The following is a 19,354-nucleotide window of genomic DNA, read 5'->3' as shown; positions in this document are numbered from 1 at the left end:
TCAGGTTAATATTCACACCTGCATCTCTGCTTCCTGTTTTCAGTCACCATGTCACTGAGACACGTTTATACATGTTCAGACACTTCATTGGACAGCATAGTGAATATGTTTCTGTTGTAATCCCCTTGTTATAAACTAATCATTGGTTACCTGATCATTAGCACAGAAAGGAATAGGACTTAAGTGTCATTATAGAATCACTCCTTTGATTCCTCTCCGACAGGTCTGTGGAATAAAGTATGAAAATTATATTAGTGAGAGTTATGTAGAAACGTATGAATTACACCATTACACCTGATAACTATTACAGTTAAACACTGTAATCTCCTCATGCTACTTTCACAATGCTATGCTCAGGTGGATCATTGAGGTAATAAGATAAATTAATTTATCCTTTAAAACAAGACAATTAAAAAAAAAAAAAAAAAAAAAAATATATATATATATATATATATATATATATATATATATAAATAATTTTAGCCTAGAGGTTATGGGTTCGATTCCCACTCTGGGTGACTGTCTGTGAGGAGTGTGGTGTGTTCTCCCTGTGTCTGTGTGGGTTTCCTGTGGGTGCTCCGATTTCCTCCCACAGTCCAATAACACACGTTGGTAGGTGGATTGGTGACTCAAAAATGTCCATAGGGGTGAGTGTGTGAGTGAATGTGTGTGTCTGTGTGTCCCTGTGAAGGACTGGTGCCCCCTCCAGGGTGTTTTCCCGCCTTGCGCCCAATGATTCCAGGTAGGCTCTGGACCCACTGCAACCCTGAACTGGATAAGCGGTTATAGATAATGAATAAATGAATGAATGAATGAATGAATAATTTTAATTAAATCATGAATCTTTATCTGATATCAGCCCTGATCTCCTCACCAACAGAGAGCTCCACACTCTGGAGAAAAACACGTTTAGACCAGAGAAATCTCTTGCTTAGTTTCATCAGCAGGTAGCTCTCGTAAATTCCTTCATCCTCAACTCTAACCTTCTTCAACACCAGAGAACAGTCCCCTTTCAGCAGATGATCTTCAGGAACATCCACATGGCCTTTATACTCCTCGCTCGGATACAGCTCACCTCCCCTGTCTCAGAAAATGTGCACCACTCCACAGGACTTTGACTGAAAGATCATTTGTTGGATATGTTTCTTCAATCACAAGGAAGAACAGCTGAGGAGCCCACCTTCACAGACATGTAGATTCCTAGTTGTGCAGGGCCTGGGAAATAAATAAAATATTAAACTAAATTTAAAAATTTGGGAATTGCTTAATTACTAGAATAATTAATGTGGAGTTGCAAATGGGTGCAACTCTGTTGGTGGATGGTAGATGGAGGGTGTTGCTGCAATATCCTATATGCAGTGTGAATTTAGTTAATGAAAACTATGAAGAAAGGTCATAATTAAAAACTGTTTTTCACAATGAAAATAGGACGAGAACTACATTTTAAAAGGTTGTAAAAGACAAATATGAAGAAATGTATTATGTGTTTCATCAATAAATAAAAATAACGATAATGTGAAACACTGATAAATGACCTATAATTTCTAGTTTGAAAATCATGAAAAAAAATCGTCCTGTGAAGGACTGGCGCCCCCTTCAGGGTGTGTAAAATAGAAAAAAGCTAAAGGTGTGTGGAGCAGTCCACATGAATGCAGCATTTGTAGGTAAGCAGATGTTATAATGTAGAGTATAATTATTAATATTAGTAGTATTAGTATTAAAAATATAAAATATATCAATCATATATAGGCAAGGCAAGTTTATTTATAGAGCATCTTTCATACAGAAGCAATTCAAAGTGCTTTACAGAAAAAGAAACAATTCAATTAAAACCCAGAATAAAATCATAAATGTCCAATAAGATAAAATAAGTTACATAAAAAGAAAGAAAAAAGAAAGAAAACGATTAAAACAATAAAAGAAAAGAAATAAAATGCCGTTACAGAAAAGTGCAGAATATTTTAAACTGAGCTGTAAGCTGCTCAAACAGGAATGTTTTCAGTCTTGATTTAAAAGTGTCTAAAGTCTGGGCTCTTCTAATATTCTCAGACAGCTGGTTCCATTTAAAAGCGGCATAGGAGCTAAACGCTGCCTCTCCATGTTTAGTTTTGACCTGAGGCAGGACTAACTCTAGTTCCTAAAGATCTGAGAGCTCTGCTTTTAAAATCTATTCTGTAACAGACTGGTATCCAGTGTAATGATTTGAGGATGAGGGTGATGTGATCTATTCTTTTGCTCCGAGTGAGGACTCTGGCAGCTGCATTTAGAATCAGCTGAAGCTGTTTAATGGTCTTTTGTGGAAGTCCACCTAAGAGACCATTACAGTAATCAATCCTGCTAGAAATAAAGGCATGGATAAGTTTTTCCAGGTCTGGTTTAGTCAGAAAATCTCTGATCTGACTGATGTTCTTAAGACAGTAAAATGCTGATCTAGTAACTGCTTTAATATGAGACTAAAACTGAGATCTGAGTTCATTAATACACCAAGGTTGCGAGCCAGTTCTTTAGATTTGAGGGCCCTCGAGTCCAGATACGTAGCCAATCTTTGTCTCTCAGTGCTGTTCCCAAATAGAATAATCTCAGTTTTATCTTTATTCAGCTGCAGAAAATTGTGTCCCATCCAGTTTGTGAAGTGTTCAAGGCACTTGCTTAATGAGTCAACTGGGCCAGAGTCGTTTGGGGACAGGGCCGTGTAAATCTGAGTATCATCTACATAGCTGTGATAGGACAGCCCATAGTCCTGTAGAATCAGGCCAAGAGGAAGCATATATAAATTAAATAAACTGGACCGAGAATAGAGCCCTGGGGGACACCACAGGTCACTGGCATGTTCTCTGAAATATTATTTTCTATTTCTACAAAGTAGTTCCTGCCTTCCAGGTAAGAAACGAACCACTTCAGGACTGTTCCTGAGAGTCCAACCCAGTTTGCAAGTCTATTATAGTCAATGGTATCACAGGCAGCACTAAGGTCAAGACGTAATAGAAGAGATACCTTTCCAGCCTGTGTATTTAAGCGGATGTCATTAATTACCTTGATTAGAGCAGTCTCAGTGCTGTGATTAGACCACAACCCGGACTGGAATTTGTCTAGGCTACTGTTAATGGACAAGAAACTAGTGATTTGCCTGAAAACTCTTTTCTCAATGATTTTGCCAAGGAACGGTATTAATTAACGGTGTTAATGATGTGCACTCTACGTCATTTATTGACGTCTATTATTGTCTTAAAAGTTGTTAATTAAGGTAACCTTAGTGTAAAGTCAATCATTATTATGAAGTTTGCACACAGGAAAGTGTAATATTACTTGAGGGAGTCTACTATAGACCTAGAAGCAATATGAAAATGGGCTAAATCATGTTAATTCAACCTGATCTGAACGTTTATGTTATAATAAATGCTTTTCACACGTGTTAACTAAAGGAATTAAGTAGAATATTTACAAATGTCTATTTCTAAACTGTATTTTACACACTACTCTTAGAAGAAATCTGCATGGATATTAAAGTAAGAATACTTTCTGATGAAGTCGCTGGTAGCTAGCGAAATAAAATGGCAATTTAGAGCATCGCCAAGCTATTCTTAAGTAACTATCAATCGTGAGTGCATTATAAATCATCACTGCTTGCCATTTCTGTCTTACCTGGTGTAATAATTGATTGATTCCTTTATTAATCCCACAGCAGGGACATTCACAATGATACAGAAGTAAAGGGACAGCAATAATAAGATAATATGCTATGTTTATAATATAATACGTTTGCAAGTAGCATTTCCATTAAAGCAAAGCTTAGAACACCCCAACCTCTAAAACTGAGAAGACACTTACTACAGCAGTTTTATATAAACAATGAACAGTTGGTTGGGAGTGTCTCCACTACACGCTCATCTTGCCGCAGTGATAAGCAGGCTTGGCCTTCATGGCAATCAGAATATAGTCTGTTTTGATGTGTGCTGAGGTCCTAATAGCCCAGCTTCATGGCTCCTGTTCTCTGAGAAACAAATTTCTCCACCAACGCTGATCTTTAACCTTCCAAGGGTATACAGTCCAGCCACAGAAATAAGGATGAATGGTGATGATATGGCAAACGGCCAGAGTCCCGGCTGTGCTCCAGAGCATTACAAAGCCCCTGCAGGATCTCCTCAGAGTTGGTCGGCTGTCTCCTCACCTACAACAAGGTCTAACATGAGAGTTTGTCAACTCCACACTGTACCCATGTCCCTCATCCGTTTGTTGGATGATCTCCTCAGGATCCTCTGGGTCAGACTGGATGGGCTGTGTGCTGGGCTGTGTGTGGTGCTGCCGAACCCCGGACCGTGTCTGTGGTTTAGTGTAGTTGTTCCAATGAAATAAGGAAATAACTGCCCTGACATTTAACCTCCTCTTTCTCTGTGATTTACTGATAATTTTGATGCTACTAAAAGCTATGTCTGCTGAATATCATGTGACTGATTAAAGTGAAACAATCTCATCTCATTTTGTTTAACAACTCAAGACAAAGTTCAAACTCTTTTGGAAAAGAGTGGAGTCAAATAATCTTTAACTGTGGCACAGTAGAACACAATAGTGACCGAGGAGGAAAATAATGATCTATAACAATTAATTCTGAAGCCACGACTTGAAAATAATAAACAAAATTCCTTCAACAATCAGTGGCATCTGGTATCACAGTTCAATCACACGTCTCCAAATCCCCAACAATTACACAACTCAGCTTTAAGGATAATTTTACATTGAATGTGACCCAATCACATTAATCCCTCACTCAGTTCTACCTTCTGTTCTGGGTGAACGCAGTGATGTTTTTGGACAGATCTCTGACGAGTAAAACTCTTCCCACACTCTGAACAGTGATACGGTTTCTCTCCTGTGTGAATGCGCTGATGTGTTTGGAGATGACTCTGTACAGTAAAACACTTCCCACACTCTGAACATTGATACGGTTTCTCTCCTGTGTGAATGCGCTGGTGTGTTTGGAGACTATCCTTTCGAGTAAAACACTTCCCACACTCTGAACAGTTATACGGTTTCTCTCCTGTGTGAATGCGCTGGTGTTTTTGGAGATTACTCTGTACAGTAAAACTCTTCCCACACTCTGAACAGTGATACGGTTTCTCTCCTGTGTGAATGTGCTGATGTGATTGGAGACTACTCTGTACAGTAAAACTCTTCCCACACTCTGAACAGTGATACGGTTTCTCTCCTGTGTGAATGCGCTGGTGTTTTTGGAGATTACTCTGTACAGTAAAACTCTTCCCACACTCTGAACAGTGATACGGTTTCTCTCCTGTGTGAATGCGCTGGTGTTTTTGGAGATTACTCTGTACAGTAAAACTCTTCCCACACTCTGAACAGTGATACGGTTTCTCTCCTGTGTGAATGTGCTGATGTGATTGGAGACTACTCTGTACAGTAAAACTCTTCCCACACTCTGAACAGTGATACGGTTTCTCTCCTGTGTGAATGCGCTGGTGTTTTTGGAGATTACTCTGTACAGTAAAACTCTTCCCACACTCTGAACAGTGATACGGTTTCTCTCCTGTGTGAATGCGCTGATGTTTTTGGAGACTACTCTGTACAGTAAAACTCTTCCCACACTCTGAACAGTGATACGGTTTCTCTCCTGTGTGAATGCGCTGGTGTGTTTGGAGATGACTCTGTACAGTAAAACACTTCCCACACTCTGAACATTGATACGGTTTCTCTCCTGTGTGAATGTGCTGGTGTTTTTGGAGATTACTCTGTACAGTAAAACTCTTCCCACACTCTGAACAGTGATACGGTTTCTCTCCTGTGTGAATGCGCTGGTGTGTTTGGAGATTACTCTGTTGAGTAAAACTCTTCCCACACTCTGAACAGTGATACGGTTTCTCTCCTGTGTGAATGCGCTGGTGTGTTTGGAGACTATCCTTTCGAGTAAAACACTTCCCACACTCTGAACAGTGATACGGTTTCTCTCCTGTGTGAATGTGCTGATGTGTTTGAAGACTACCCTGTACAGTAAAACTCTTCCCACACGCTGAACAGTGATACGGTTTCTCTCCTGTGTGAATGCGCTGGTGTGTTTGGAGACTATCCTTTCGAGTAAAACACTTCCCACACTCTGAACAGTGATACGGTTTCTCTCCTGTGTGAAGGCGCTGGTGTGTTTGGAGATGACTATGTTCAGTAAAACTCTTCCCACACTCTGAACAGTGATACGGTTTCTCTCCTGTGTGAATGCGCTGGTGTGTTTGGAGATTACTCTGTTGAGTAAAACTCTTCCCACACTGTGAACAGTGATACGGTTTCTCTCCTGTGTGAATGCGCTGATGTGTTTGGAGACTACTCTGTACAGTAAAACTCTTCCCACACTCTGAACAGTGATACGGTTTCTCTCCTGTGTGAATGCGCTGGTGTGTTTGGAGACTACTCTGTACAGTAAATCTCTTCCCACACTCTGAACAGTGATACGGTTTCTCTCCTGTGTGAATGCGCTGGTGTGTTTGGAGACTACTCTGTACAGTAAAACTCTTCCCACACTCTGAACAGTGATACGGTTTCTCTCCTGTGTGAATGCGCTGGTGTTTTTGGAGACTACTCTGTTGTGTGAAACTCTTCCCACACTCTGCACAATCATGAGTTTTCCTCTTGTGTTTACTCATCTGAGTTTTTCTGTCAGATGTGTGGGGAGTAATCAAGCATGTTTCCTGAGAACTGGAGCTTCTGCCCTCCATATCCACACATTTAATCCCTCCTGATCTCAATATTGTGTTGCATTCCACTTGGAAATTTTTCTTGACGCACTTGTGGAAGAACTGTGTCTTGGACAACAGGAGCCAGAGAAAATATCCAAAGAGATGTTCTTCTGTCCTGAAAGAGAAAGAAGAACCAAAGATAAAATTAGTTAAATTCACTCTCCCCTGGCGACCAATATTCTGCTGAATGTGTAGTCAGTTCCACCTTCAGTACTGTAACTGAAACAGCAAAAATAAGCCAGTGTTGCCTAATGGTGCAGGAATAGAGCAACATCCCTATCTGTTTTCATACTTTTCAGCATTCTGAATGTGGCTGGTTCTATTCCCATGACCAGAAAGAATATTGTGGGTGGAGGAGAGATAATAAAATTCACATTATTTAGAGGATGCTCCTTGTGTAAACAGTTCTGTTTGTTTTGCTCTGGTGGCAACCAGAGGAGGATGGATTTTGCTTTTTGACTTTATTTTTTCCCCCAAGGTTTCTTTCTTCTGCTCTGACCAAACGTTTCCTGTCACTTTTGTTTCAGCAGCACCCACTTGGTGCTAATACCCAGAATTCTGTGCAGCTTCTTTGTGCAAACACCAATTCATTCTGCTCTGCAATAGAAAACTAATGATCCAGAGAGAAAGAAAGAGACAGAAATAGAGTTTTAATGTTAGAAAAAATATTAAACAGCATGATTTTAAAAGCATCTACTCTTGCTGATCTTTTTCTTCAGTAAAACATGGTATAAACAGTGTGTAACAGTCTCTCTCTGGTCTTTATCTTCTGTAAAATGATCAAAAGTACAGAGAACTTTCTTCCTGACAACCTTGTTGATGAAGATGATGCCACACCAGAGAAAGAGAGCAGGCATACCTTTAAAATGATGGGGAGAAACAAAAACATGGACAAGAAAGAAATTCCAGAATTGGAAAATACAATCTCATTTACAAATAAGTATTCAGCGAGCAGCTTCTTGTCTGTTGTGAAGGAAAGGTGGTGATCTAAATGACTAATACGTTGTCTTAATTATTAAATATGGAATTACATAAATTAAAAGAATAATGATGTATAAAGTAAAATATTATAATTAATAATGATGAAATTGTGAAGCTGGTTCTCTCTGAGACAGTTGGTCTGTGTGCTCTGTGAGGCCTGAGAAAGCTTAACAGTGACACTTAAAGATCCTATTGTAGTTCATTAGAATTCTGGTAAACATCACATACACTTTTACATGAACAAAGGCTCTTACAAAAACTTCGTCTAATTATCAAAGCACCTGCCAGATCCAAAGGCAGGGGTCTGAGACAGTGATAGCTTTAAACTTTTATTATCAATTTACTTTATTAGCACACAGGGCAACTGTGAGAAAGGACCAGCTCAAGGCCTGAGACCTGAAGCCCGAGGTTGTTATTTGGTAAAACTTGTTTGGGAAATAATTAAAGCATTGTCTATACAGCAACCTAAAAATTCATGTAGTTTAGAAATAATAATGAAGGGTTGTGATGTATTTGGAAGGACAGGGAGAAGATAGATAGAAGGATGTGAAAAAAACAGAAACATAATGAATGGGGAGAAAAAGGAGTATGGGAAAGAGTAAAATAGATAGATAGATAGATAGATAGATAGATAGATAGATAGATATTTATTGTCACATACAAAGTTATACAAGTACAACATTGCAGCGAAATTAGCTTCCGTCTGTACACTCACATAAACAGGGGTTAGGTGAGTGCAACAGACGCGACCGCAGCAGGTTACCCGCGCCATCGTATAGTTAGAAGAAACAGCTAGATTAACATTGGGGAAGTGGTGGTAAAAAAAAATGAAGGTCCCACACTGTGCCTAAGAAGCACAGTGTGTGATCTTGAAAAAAACAACACCTTTAGCACACAAAGCAGTACACAAAAATAGTTTCAGTGACGTAGACAAAAAGCAGTAGGAGGCTTGTTCAACGGGGAAAGGGGGGGACCAGGTTCAGTTCGTGAAAATGTCCAGATGTAGTAGCGGTCACGTGTCCTTGAGCCCCAGCTCAGACAGGGGAGGTGCAGCAGATCTCCATGACGACTGTTCCTTCTGGAGGAGTTGAGACTATCAGCAGCCAAGGCCACTGATAGCAGGGGCAGCCAAAACAGATAAAGTTCAGCTTGTTAGAATCAGAGATGTGAGCTGAATTTTTTGCTATAGTCCCTCTGATTCAAAGTTCCAATTTTTCACTGGTCTTCCAGACGTTCAATCTTGGCGTTCAAAGCCGTTAGTTGCTCCTTGATGGAATCCAAGCTTCTACTCACAGTCCCAGTCTGTGCGCCAACGGCTCTGCCCATCCCATCAATAATGTTGGTCAGTTTCTTTGGGCTGTTTACAACTGACTCAACTCTTCTAATTTTCCGATAGACCAGGGCACCACCTAATCCAATCAGCAGAAATCCCACGATCATAAATCCAAATAGGTATACATCTTCGATGTCCTCAATGGAGAGAGGCGCCAGACATACCACGCGCCACTTCTCCCATCCATCCATGGCATATCCAGCCAGCGTCGTTCCATCAGGACAGGAGGGCTCCCCCGTGCCCAAACTTCTTCTTGAGAAGATGGTGTCAATAGCGTTGAGAGACCAGCTGATCAATTCCATTTCTAAATTGTAATTCGAAGAGCGGCGTTAGAGAGACCCTGGGTAGACAAGACAAGACCACAGAAGCGAGCAGGAGAGATAAGGAGCGGAGAGGGAGAAAATGCGACCGCCTCCCACGAGAGCAAGAGAGAAACTGGCCTTGAGTATACATAAGAACCTTTTCTAAGAAGCACACAAACTTTCTTTTAAACCTAATAGTAAACAATGTCTGAAGAGTTAACCAGTTAACCTATTTTATGAATGATTTTTGGTATCTCTTTTCAGACTTACCGGGTTGATGTGATTTTACTTTAACCTGTTTAAATAAAGTAATGAACCTGTTCTCTTTTAAATCTGAAACCTGTGTCTGTGAAATTTTTTAGTTATTGATTTTCCTATAGAAATAGTGATTTTTAATAAGGCATATACAAAGCTAAGTCAGGCTTAAAAGGAGAAAGCTTAGGGTGTAAAACCAATTGTTTCTTTGAAAAACAGTATTTGAATGATAATTGGATTTAGGAAATCATGACACTGTCCATTTCATATTTCAAAGCCATTTCAATGTATTTTCTATTTATTGATTTTATGTACTGTTTGTATACGTTGCAATTGCTGTATGTTTACACTGTTACAAGGCTGTATGAAAAGCACACTTACTAATACTACATTGTCAGATATGTTGTCATTGTGGTGGTACCCTCAATTGTACATATTTGTACATTTAATTAGGGAACATGATTATATAATAATTGTAGATTTTAAAATGTGTTTTTTTCATACACCCTGTTTCACCTCCAGGACTTTTATTATGTTTTTTTGTTATGACACTTGAACAAAACTGGACTTTTAAACACCTTTAGTAACCAATAATGTACCTTTTTCTTTTTCCTGAGAGTGTAAGTTATTTAATAAAGCAGTAATTTCACCATGAACCTGATTCTACTCTTTTCTGAGGGAAGGGGTGGGGGTATAGTGTGTGTGTGTGTGTGTGTGTGTGCTGGGGGGGGGGGGGTGTATACAAATAAACTATTTCAACTTATAATGAGCCAGATCTTGGCAGAGCCGTGGTTAGATTATCGCGGTTTAGTCATGGCTTGTCGGACTAGGGCCGAGTCATTTGAACCGCTCCTCAGCCACAACACTCGGCCGAGTCTGTGCCGAGAGTTTCCAAGACTCGGGTCAGAACTATCGGTCCACTCCACGGCCGTACATCACGACCGAGACAATGCATCGGCCCGAATGTGTGTAAAAGTCTCTCTCTGATCTTTATCTTCAGTAAAACACGGTATAAACGGTGTGTAAAAGTCTCTCTCTGATCTTTATCTTCAGTAAAACACGGTATAAACGGTGTGTAAAGGTCGTACACAGTAAAACATTTACCTTCAGTAAAAACAGGTCCTGATTTCTCTCCAACACAGCTCTCGTGCAGAACGGACGCGTCTGATCACGGAGCAGCGAACACTTTGGCAGAGCTGAGCGTTATTCAAACGAATCCGACCAACGGACTTCTTTCCTCTCTGCAAAATGACCGTGATTCTGATTGGACGATGCAGGGACCGGCCTCACACCCGCCCCCTGAGATACGATTGGCTGCAATTTAAGAACAGCTGGTCTCTGATTGGACAGTCCCAACAGACTCAGTCCAATAGGAGCCTTTCCACTGGAGAACACGCATAGTAAGAGGTAAGAAATGAGAGTCTTTATTGTTAGTATACGTGAGTTATTATGTGTGAGTATAACGAAAACTCGTTTACAGCCTTCCCAAGCAGCAGAGCTTACACATTTACATGGACGGCAGAATAGGCAGCAATATAATAAATAAATCTTTGAGGTAGATATTTACAATATTAGTTTTACATAAACTGTAGGATGGGTAGTGATTTCCAGATTCAAGGTTACAGCATATGTTCTGTTACAGTTCTCACCAACAGTTGAGAGGTTGTGTTACTGTGTAAATAAGGAGCAGTTTGTATGTCCATCAGAAAGTGCTAGAAGTAGAATACACATTAATAACAGTTATGAGTAATAAATATCGCTGCTTTGAAGTGTCGTTGCACTTACTGTGAAGTAGACACTACACAACAGACGGAGCATAGAGTTGTTCTCTGTATGTGAGTGAGTGTTCACTGACTGCAAATGTACAGAATGAACACATTCAAAGTGTAAGTGTCACAAATGATCACTTCCACAGAAAAAGGCAGTCAAGCACAGGTTTAATAATCCAAATACGTAGTCATAAACAATCCAGGTCAATAACAAATAAACATTTCAAAGATCAAGACAGACTATCCAAAAAACACAATCCCAAACTCATAAAACAAAAACCAAAGCAGAATGTCAAAACCATGAGAAAAAAACACAAGATATAGATGTCGCTCAGAATTGTAGGACTTCGCAAAGAACCTACTGCACCATGTGCTTTATATATATACACACACACAATATGACCGCCAACAGGAACCTGAGTAACACTAGCCAAGTATCCTGGAGAGAGTCACCTCTGCTGGTGTGGAGGGGAACTACCTGCTGCAGACCTGAAAGTAAGGTCCTAGTTTATGGGAGTGATGTGGTCAGGAAGGATGGGGGAGTCAGTAGGGTTAGGACACTAGGGTTAGGGTTAACCACACTAGGGTTAGGGGTTTGTTTATGTGAACACAGAGGAACCTCACACTCTCCACACGGCTTCTCCAAATATGTGGAGGTGGGGGTGGTCTAGCTGCTTTGTTCTCCTGAAGTCCATGATGATCTCCTTTTTCTTAGAGGTGTTAAGTGCCAGGACCTAGCCATTCCACCTCATTCCTGCAGGCTCCTTCATCACCATCTGAAATGAGGCCCACTATTGTTGTGTCCTCTGAGAAGTTTATGTTGTTTAGAGGTGAATGGGATCTACAATGTGCACTGCACAGAGAACAAAGAGTGATTGGAGGTGTGGGTGACAGAGTAAATGCTGTGCATGCTGAAAGATCAACAGTGTTTCAGTAGGAGATTAAACATGGAGTGTTTCTACACACAGCTCAGATGCCACTTAATGGAGTTTGAAGTGTTTTTGAGGACTCAACTGAACACATGCAGAAACACTGGGTTAAAAGTTCTCTTTGTGGTTCACTGCTGAGAAGTCATCCTCATGTAGAATTTACAGTAAATAACTGGCAAAAAGAGGGCAATAATCTACTGTAAATCATACTGTTTATGACTGTAAATCATATTACAGTACCCACTGTACACAAGTAAATACTGTTACAAACTTGTAAATACTTGGATACAAACATATTTTTTTTCCCTGTAGATCAATTGCAAAGTATTTATTGTATTTTTTTACAGTAATTATTCATTATACTGTAATCCATTTTACAGTAATTTGGTGTAATATTTAAACATACAGTAGTTTACTAGAAATAAAAGTTGCCAATAAAATTCTATATCTACCATAAAAATGTTTAAAATTACACTGATTTCGAAATCGTTCATAAAACAAGACGGTTACAAAATCAAACATTTATTTATTTATATAAACATGTCCAGATGGAGGGGTGCACCAATTTTTTAGAACTTTTTGTAAGTCCGTATCTAAGTAATTCTGCAATGTAACAAATGGTTTGAAATGCTCCATGTGGTCTGAAGTGTTTTTATTTAAAAGTGTCTATACTTTCTTTCCAAGCATCTACACATTAACATATCTGTATAGATAGTAAGTAAAATAGCTATGATTTGCAGACATTCCTATCACCACCACTGCAAAGAAATCCATTGAGTTTGTCTACAGTAAACCAGAATAAAAAAATACTACAGAAACATAAAAAAAAATGTATCAGTATTACAATGAGGAAAACACATTCACAAACACTATCGTGACTAACTAAGCACATGTCAAAATAAGAACAATCCTCCTACCAACGTGTGTTTTTGGACCGTGGGAGGAAACCGGAGCACCCGGAGGAAACCCACGCAGACACAGGGAGAACACACCAAACTCATAATAAGAACAATCCATGAATTGAAAAAAAGTCCACAAGGAAAGTAGATAGAGACTTAAAGATGTGTGAGGCATAACAGGATTCTATTACAACAATTAGGCACATTGTTTGAAAAGGTTTGCTGGCAATACAGAACATATGACGTATCATTTAGTAACTTAACTACACTGACAATAACAACACCTTTGGATATTAAATACTATTTTCACCCCTGAATCACTGAAGAAAACACACTGACACACTTTTAGGACAAAATAGTTGTGTCCCTGAAGTCCACAAAGAAAGTTTGTGTAATGGAAATTTGTATATATTTCTGTTGAAAGCTCTTGTCCGCTTGTTTGTACATTCATTTCTAACTGTCAACAGAACTTACAAACTAAGTTGGAGGTCAGTGCTTTATCAGCACACACGTTCTGTCCCTCATCTTGTCTGTAGGCCTGCAAAACAGTTTTCAGAAGGTGCCAAGGACTGACAACTCCTGGTATGAGAGGAAGATATAATATATCAGAATATGTAAAACTGAGAGGCCTCTAAGAAAACTAAGCTTGCAGAAACATCGAGTGATTACCTTATGGCTATGACTTACAAACTACCTATAAACTGTCTGAGAAATTCACTAATTTGTCCACATTTACCTAGTACTCTGTGCTGTTGTATGTTGACCAACTTCATGTTAAATAAAATACTTTCTGATTGCAAATGCTCCAATGAAACATCTGAAAATATAAAAATGATTTATGAAATTATAAAATCAGCATAAAGTGATTGTGCAAGAAAAACTACTTTTTATGTGTTTGATGAACAGCTTTTTTCAAAGTTAGATTAAAAAAAAAATCTAATTTAAAACTGTTAAAACGTTATTTATTACTTTAACTGCCCCAAAAGTTCTCATATCCCAGCTCATATGATTTAACCTGATTGATATTTTTAATCTTTGCAATTTCAGTTTTAGAAATACATCAGCATGTAAGTGCTTTTTCTTAACTTTTAGATTTTCAGGGTGTGACCAAAGGCAAGGTAAGAAGTCACACTGAGAGGTCAGTCCAGAAAGAACATATATGTATTCATGGCAACATGAGCCCTGAGCTGAGGGATCGTCATAGTGTTTACGGTCCACTACACTGTTACTCTGAACACAGTACTCATGGTCCACAATGACTGGCAGCACCTCCTCTGGGTCCGACTGGATGGGTGGTGTGCTGGGCTGTGTGTGGTGCTGCTGAACCCCGGACCGTGTCTGTGGTATAGTGTAGCTGTTCCACTGAAATAAGGAGGGAACTGTTAAGCCACGTTAAGCTGTTTCCTTATAATGGGTTTAAATGGGAAGAAAAAAGCTAAACATACTTTGTTTAGTTTCTGTTTGAGTTACAGGTTAAATATTTCAGCAACAGAGAGCACTTATTATCAGTAGTAATTGATCATTATGAATATTATTATTATTGTAGCAGGCAGCAAGGTTGTGCAGCAGGTAGTGTCACAGTCACACAGCTCCAGGGTCCTGGAGGTTGTTGTCCCGCTCCGGGTGACTGTCTGGTGTGTTCTCCTCGTGTCCGCATGGGTTTCCTCCAGGTGCTCCAGTTTCCTCCCACGGTCCAAAAAAACATGTTGGTTGATGGATTGGTGACACAAAAGTGTCTGTAGGTGTGAGTGTGTGTGTGTGTTGACCTGTGAAGTATAGGCGCCCCCTCTAGGCTGTGTTCCCGCCTTGCGCCCAATGATTCCAGGTAGGCTCTGGACCCACCGCCACCCTGAACTGGATAAGGGTTACAGATAATGATTGAAAAAAAGTGAATGGCTCAGAAAGTGAATGACTCAGTGAATGGCTCAGTTGACACCAACATGCCTCCACACATGAAGAGGAGACATTTGGAGTCTACTGGAGACTACTGAAACTCACACTGTGATAAGAGTTTTGAGGAAGAGCTGAGCTCTAAGATCACACCAAAGTGGACAAGGATGGATGTGTGCTATTAATTCTTTACTTTACTAAAACATAACTGTAGTGGTTCATACCCATACAGAAAAAGATGAGCTTGTTATAGACAGTTTCACCAGGCTGTGATATGAAACACAGTGCTGTAATTTTATTAAAAATATACAATGTTTAGAGTTGGTTACATGGTACACATTTAAATGACTTTGAGTGAAAACAATAGAATCATCATCTACAAAGAATGAACCTAAAAACTGAGTTTTACATTATTTTTCAATCAATATACTTCAGAGAACAATTTCTACTGAGTTTATATGTTCTAAATGTTTCCCACATTACATCAACTAGAAGTACATTTCAAAATCAGTGATTTTATATATTTACATCAGATGAAGAATCATGTTGCTGTGTTGTTCCTGAAGGAACCAGGTTACGCTCCATTAAGCGGGTCTCTACTTTGTGGTGACTAGATTTAAAATAGGTATTTACTGGGTGTCAGTGTAACAGCTGATCTATGATCTATGTACAGCTGGACAATTTCACCTTCATCACCTTCCACAAGAATTTAATTTGATGATAAGACCGCTCTTAGTCTGGGTTCTCCCCCTCCACCTCTCTGTCCTGAGGGACCAGGAGATGAAGCTCCAGAGAGTTCAGCTGTTGGGTTCCTAGGACCACTCAAGCCCCTCTACCACGACAAGGTGGCGATCTACAGAAAGGGATCTGAAAAAATTTAATTAGACATTCTCTGTTCACTCCCAAACTGTGGTAAAAGTAGCCTGGTATCATCAGAAAAAGACCCTCACTGATCCATGTGTTAAATGGAGACAGAAGCACAGCAAGCGAGGGGGGATCCATGCTAGGCTAAGAGCTAACCCGAGCCGGCAGGCTATCCCTTCTCTCTTTCTCTCCAATGTCTGCTCGCTGGATAATAAACTGGACTACATCAAATTTCAGAGAACTACACGGCGAGAATACAGAGACTGCTGTATTTTTGTTTTTACGGAGACATGGCTCAGCGACAGTATTCCCGACGCCGCCATTCAGCTAGATGGGCTAGCCGCATTTCGAGCCGACAGGGACCCAGCGCTATGCGGTAATACTCGCGGTGGTGGATTATGTGTCTATATCAACGCTGAATGGTGTAAGAACTCTGTGCTGGTCTCTGCTTATTGTTCACCGTTAGTGGAGTTTGTGGCTGTGAGATGTAGACCTTTTTATTTACCTCGAGAATTGTCCGTTGTTTACTTAATCGCAATCTATATCCCTCCCGATGCAAACACAAAACAAGCGCTGTGGGAATTATACGAGGCCATAAGTGACTTCCAAAACACACACCCGGATGGACTGTTTATTGTTGCTGGAGATTTTAATCATGCTAATCTCAAGAAAGTGTTCCCTAAATTCCACCAGTATGTGAACTTTGCTACAAGAGGAGCGAACACGCTGGATCTTGTTTACAGACGCGTACAGGGCAGAGCCCCGCCCCCACCTCGGACACTCAGATCATATGTCTGTTATGCTAAGTCCTGCATACAGACCCATCATCAGGCGATCGAAACCTGTCCTGAAAGAGGTGAAAATCTGGCCATCAGAAGCAATCTCTACTCTTCAGGACTGTTTCGAGTGCACTGACTAGGATATGTTCAGAGAGGCTGCAACTTACAGCAACACAATCAACCTGGAGGAGTACGCATCATCAGTGACCAGCTACATAGAGAAGTGCATCGATGATGTGACCATCTCCAAGACCATCACCATCCGCTCCAACCAGAAGCCGTGGATGAATGCAGAGGTGCGTGCGCTGCTGAAGGCTAGAGACGTTGCTTTCAAATCAGGCGATAAGGCGGCCCTGAGAACAGCGAGGGCCAAACTCTCCAGAGCTATCAGAGAGGCAAAGCGTACACATGGCCAGATCATTCACAGCCACTTTCAGAGCAGTAGAGACACTCGGCGCATGTGGCAGGGCATCCAGAGCATCACTAGCTACAAGACTACACCACCTGCTTGTGACGGAGATGCTTCCCTACCAGACGTGCTGAACCATTTCTACGCACGGTGTGAGGCACAGAACAACGTAACGGCGAAAAATTCCACCCCTTCTCCCAGCGACCAGGTGCTGTCTTTTACTGCAGCTGACGTGAGGAAAACTCTATGCAGAGTCGACCCGCGGAAAGCTGCTGGACCAGACAACATTCCTAGCAGAGTGCTCAGAGAATGTGCAGATGTCCTCACTGATATCTTCAACATCTCTCTTAGCAGCGCCGTTGTTCCAACATGCTTCAAGAACACCACCATCTTCCCGGTGCCTAAGAATTCTTCTGTGTCCTGCCTCAATGACTATCGTCCCGTTGCACTCACATCGGTCATCACAAAGTGCTTCAAGAGGCTCGTCATGAGGCACATCAAAACCCTACTTCCCCCCACACTGGACCCTCTACAGTTTGCGTTTTGTCCTAACCGTTCAACGGACGATGCCATATCCACCACGCTCCACCTGGCACTCACCCACCTGGACAAGAAAGACACATATGCCCGAATGCTGTTCATAGACTTCAGCTCAGCATTCAACACCATCATTCCTCAGCACCTGATCGGGAAGCTAAGTATACTGAGCCTTAACACTTCTCTCTGCAACTGAATCCTGGACTTCCTGACTGGGAGACCTCAGTCAGTCCGGATCGGTAGGAACACCTCCAGCACCATCACACTGAACACTGGAGCCCCCCAGGGCTGCATGCTCAGTCCACTGCTGTTCACATTGCTGACCCATGACTGTGCAGCGATGCACAGCTCAAATCATATCATCAAGTTCGCTGATGACACGACTGTGGTGGGTCTCATCAGTAAGAACGACGAGTCAGCATACAGAGAGGAGGTGCAGCGGCTAACTGACTGGTGTGAAGTCAACAACCTGTCTCTGAACGTGGACAAAACCAAAGAGATGGTTGTAGACTTCAGAAAAACAAGGGGTGAACCCTCGCTGCTGAACATCGACAACTCTGCTGTGGAGATTGTCAGGAATACCAAATTCCTTGGTGTTCACCTAGCGGATGATCTCACCTGGTCCACTAACACCAGTAACATCAAAAAGAAAGCCCAGCAACGCCTCTACTTTCTGCGAAGGCTGAAGAAGGCTCATCTCCCCCCTCCAATTCTCACCACTTTCTACAGAGGAGTCATCGAGAGCATCATGACCAGCTGCATCACTGTCTGGTTTGGAAACTGCACTGTGGCAGATCGCAAGTCCCTCCAGCGGATCGTGAGGACAGCTGAGAAGATTATCGGTGTGTCTCTTCCCTCCATCACAGACATTTACACCACTCACTGCACCCGCAAAGCACTCAGCATTGTGGGAGATCACACACACCCTTCACACACACTCCTCAACCTACTGCCGTCTGGAAAAAGGTATCGAAGCATTCGAGCCCTCACATCCAGACTCCGTAACAGCTTCTTCCCACATGCTATCACACTCCTAAACACCTAGAGACTGAGACTGGACTGAAGAAGCACACACACACACACACACACTTCTTCACGCAAACACTGGTCTGTTGGACTGAAAATGAGTGTGCTGTTTACACAAATCCTGTTTACGTCATGGTTAAATCCAGTTACCGTTTACAGCACAAATACACCTTAAATTGCAGTGTCTCTCTCCCTCACCCCCTCCGTACTTATGGTTTTGTATTGTCTTGTATTGTACTGTATGGACATTGTTTTGTATTTTCTTAGCCATGTCTTTTGCACTTTAATGTGTGTGCACTGTTTTATGTTGCACTAGCTTTGCACTAGTTGCACTTTAATGTTGTGTATTGTCTTATGTAGCACCTTGGTCCTGGAGGAACGCTATTACGTTTCACCGTGTACTGTAAACACTGTATACTGCTGAAATGACAATAAACTTCTTGAACTTGAACTTGAAATGCTCTGTCCCTGATGAAGTGTCCATATTCAGTCCAGTGATTATTATCGTTGTAAAATGGCTTATGACTGATTCTACACCAGAATCCCAGACATCACTGCTGTGTTCTCTGGTCTTTCACAGTGAACAATGACTGGGGGAACAAGAACAAGCTAACAACTGACACCTGAAGACTAATTAGAGCTGC

The 19,354-nt window shown here is 41.1% G+C and overlaps 1 protein-coding gene across 1 annotated transcript; it reads right to left on the bottom strand.

Annotated features, from left to right (window-relative positions):
• Nucleotides 1–3,455: 3,455 nt before the first annotated feature.
• LOC136694610 (zinc finger protein 850-like) lies at nucleotides 3,456–10,845 on the bottom strand. The gene is made up of 2 exons (XM_066668310.1): nucleotides 10,713–10,845; nucleotides 3,456–6,852 (listed from the first exon to the last, which is right to left on the bottom strand). The coding sequence occupies exon 2, from the start codon at nucleotides 6,714–6,716 to the stop codon at nucleotides 4,749–4,751; it is 1,968 nt and encodes a 655-aa protein (XP_066524407.1). The 5' UTR covers nucleotides 6,717–6,852; nucleotides 10,713–10,845; the 3' UTR covers nucleotides 3,456–4,748.
• Between the last annotated feature and the right edge of the window lie 8,509 nt (nucleotides 10,846–19,354).

The sequence above is a fragment of the Hoplias malabaricus genome, chromosome 4 (genome assembly GCF_029633855.1).
Source record: "Hoplias malabaricus isolate fHopMal1 chromosome 4, fHopMal1.hap1, whole genome shotgun sequence".
Classification (NCBI taxonomy): domain Eukaryota; kingdom Metazoa; phylum Chordata; class Actinopteri; order Characiformes; family Erythrinidae; genus Hoplias; species Hoplias malabaricus.
The sequence above is the reverse complement of the archived record's forward strand: the minus strand, read 5'-3'. Positions and strand labels throughout refer to the sequence as shown.

Coding starts and splice junctions, on each gene's coding strand:
- LOC136694610 (XM_066668310.1), bottom strand. CDS start 6,716: ATGGAGGGCAGAAGCTCCAGTTCTCAGGAAACATGCTTGATTACTCCC.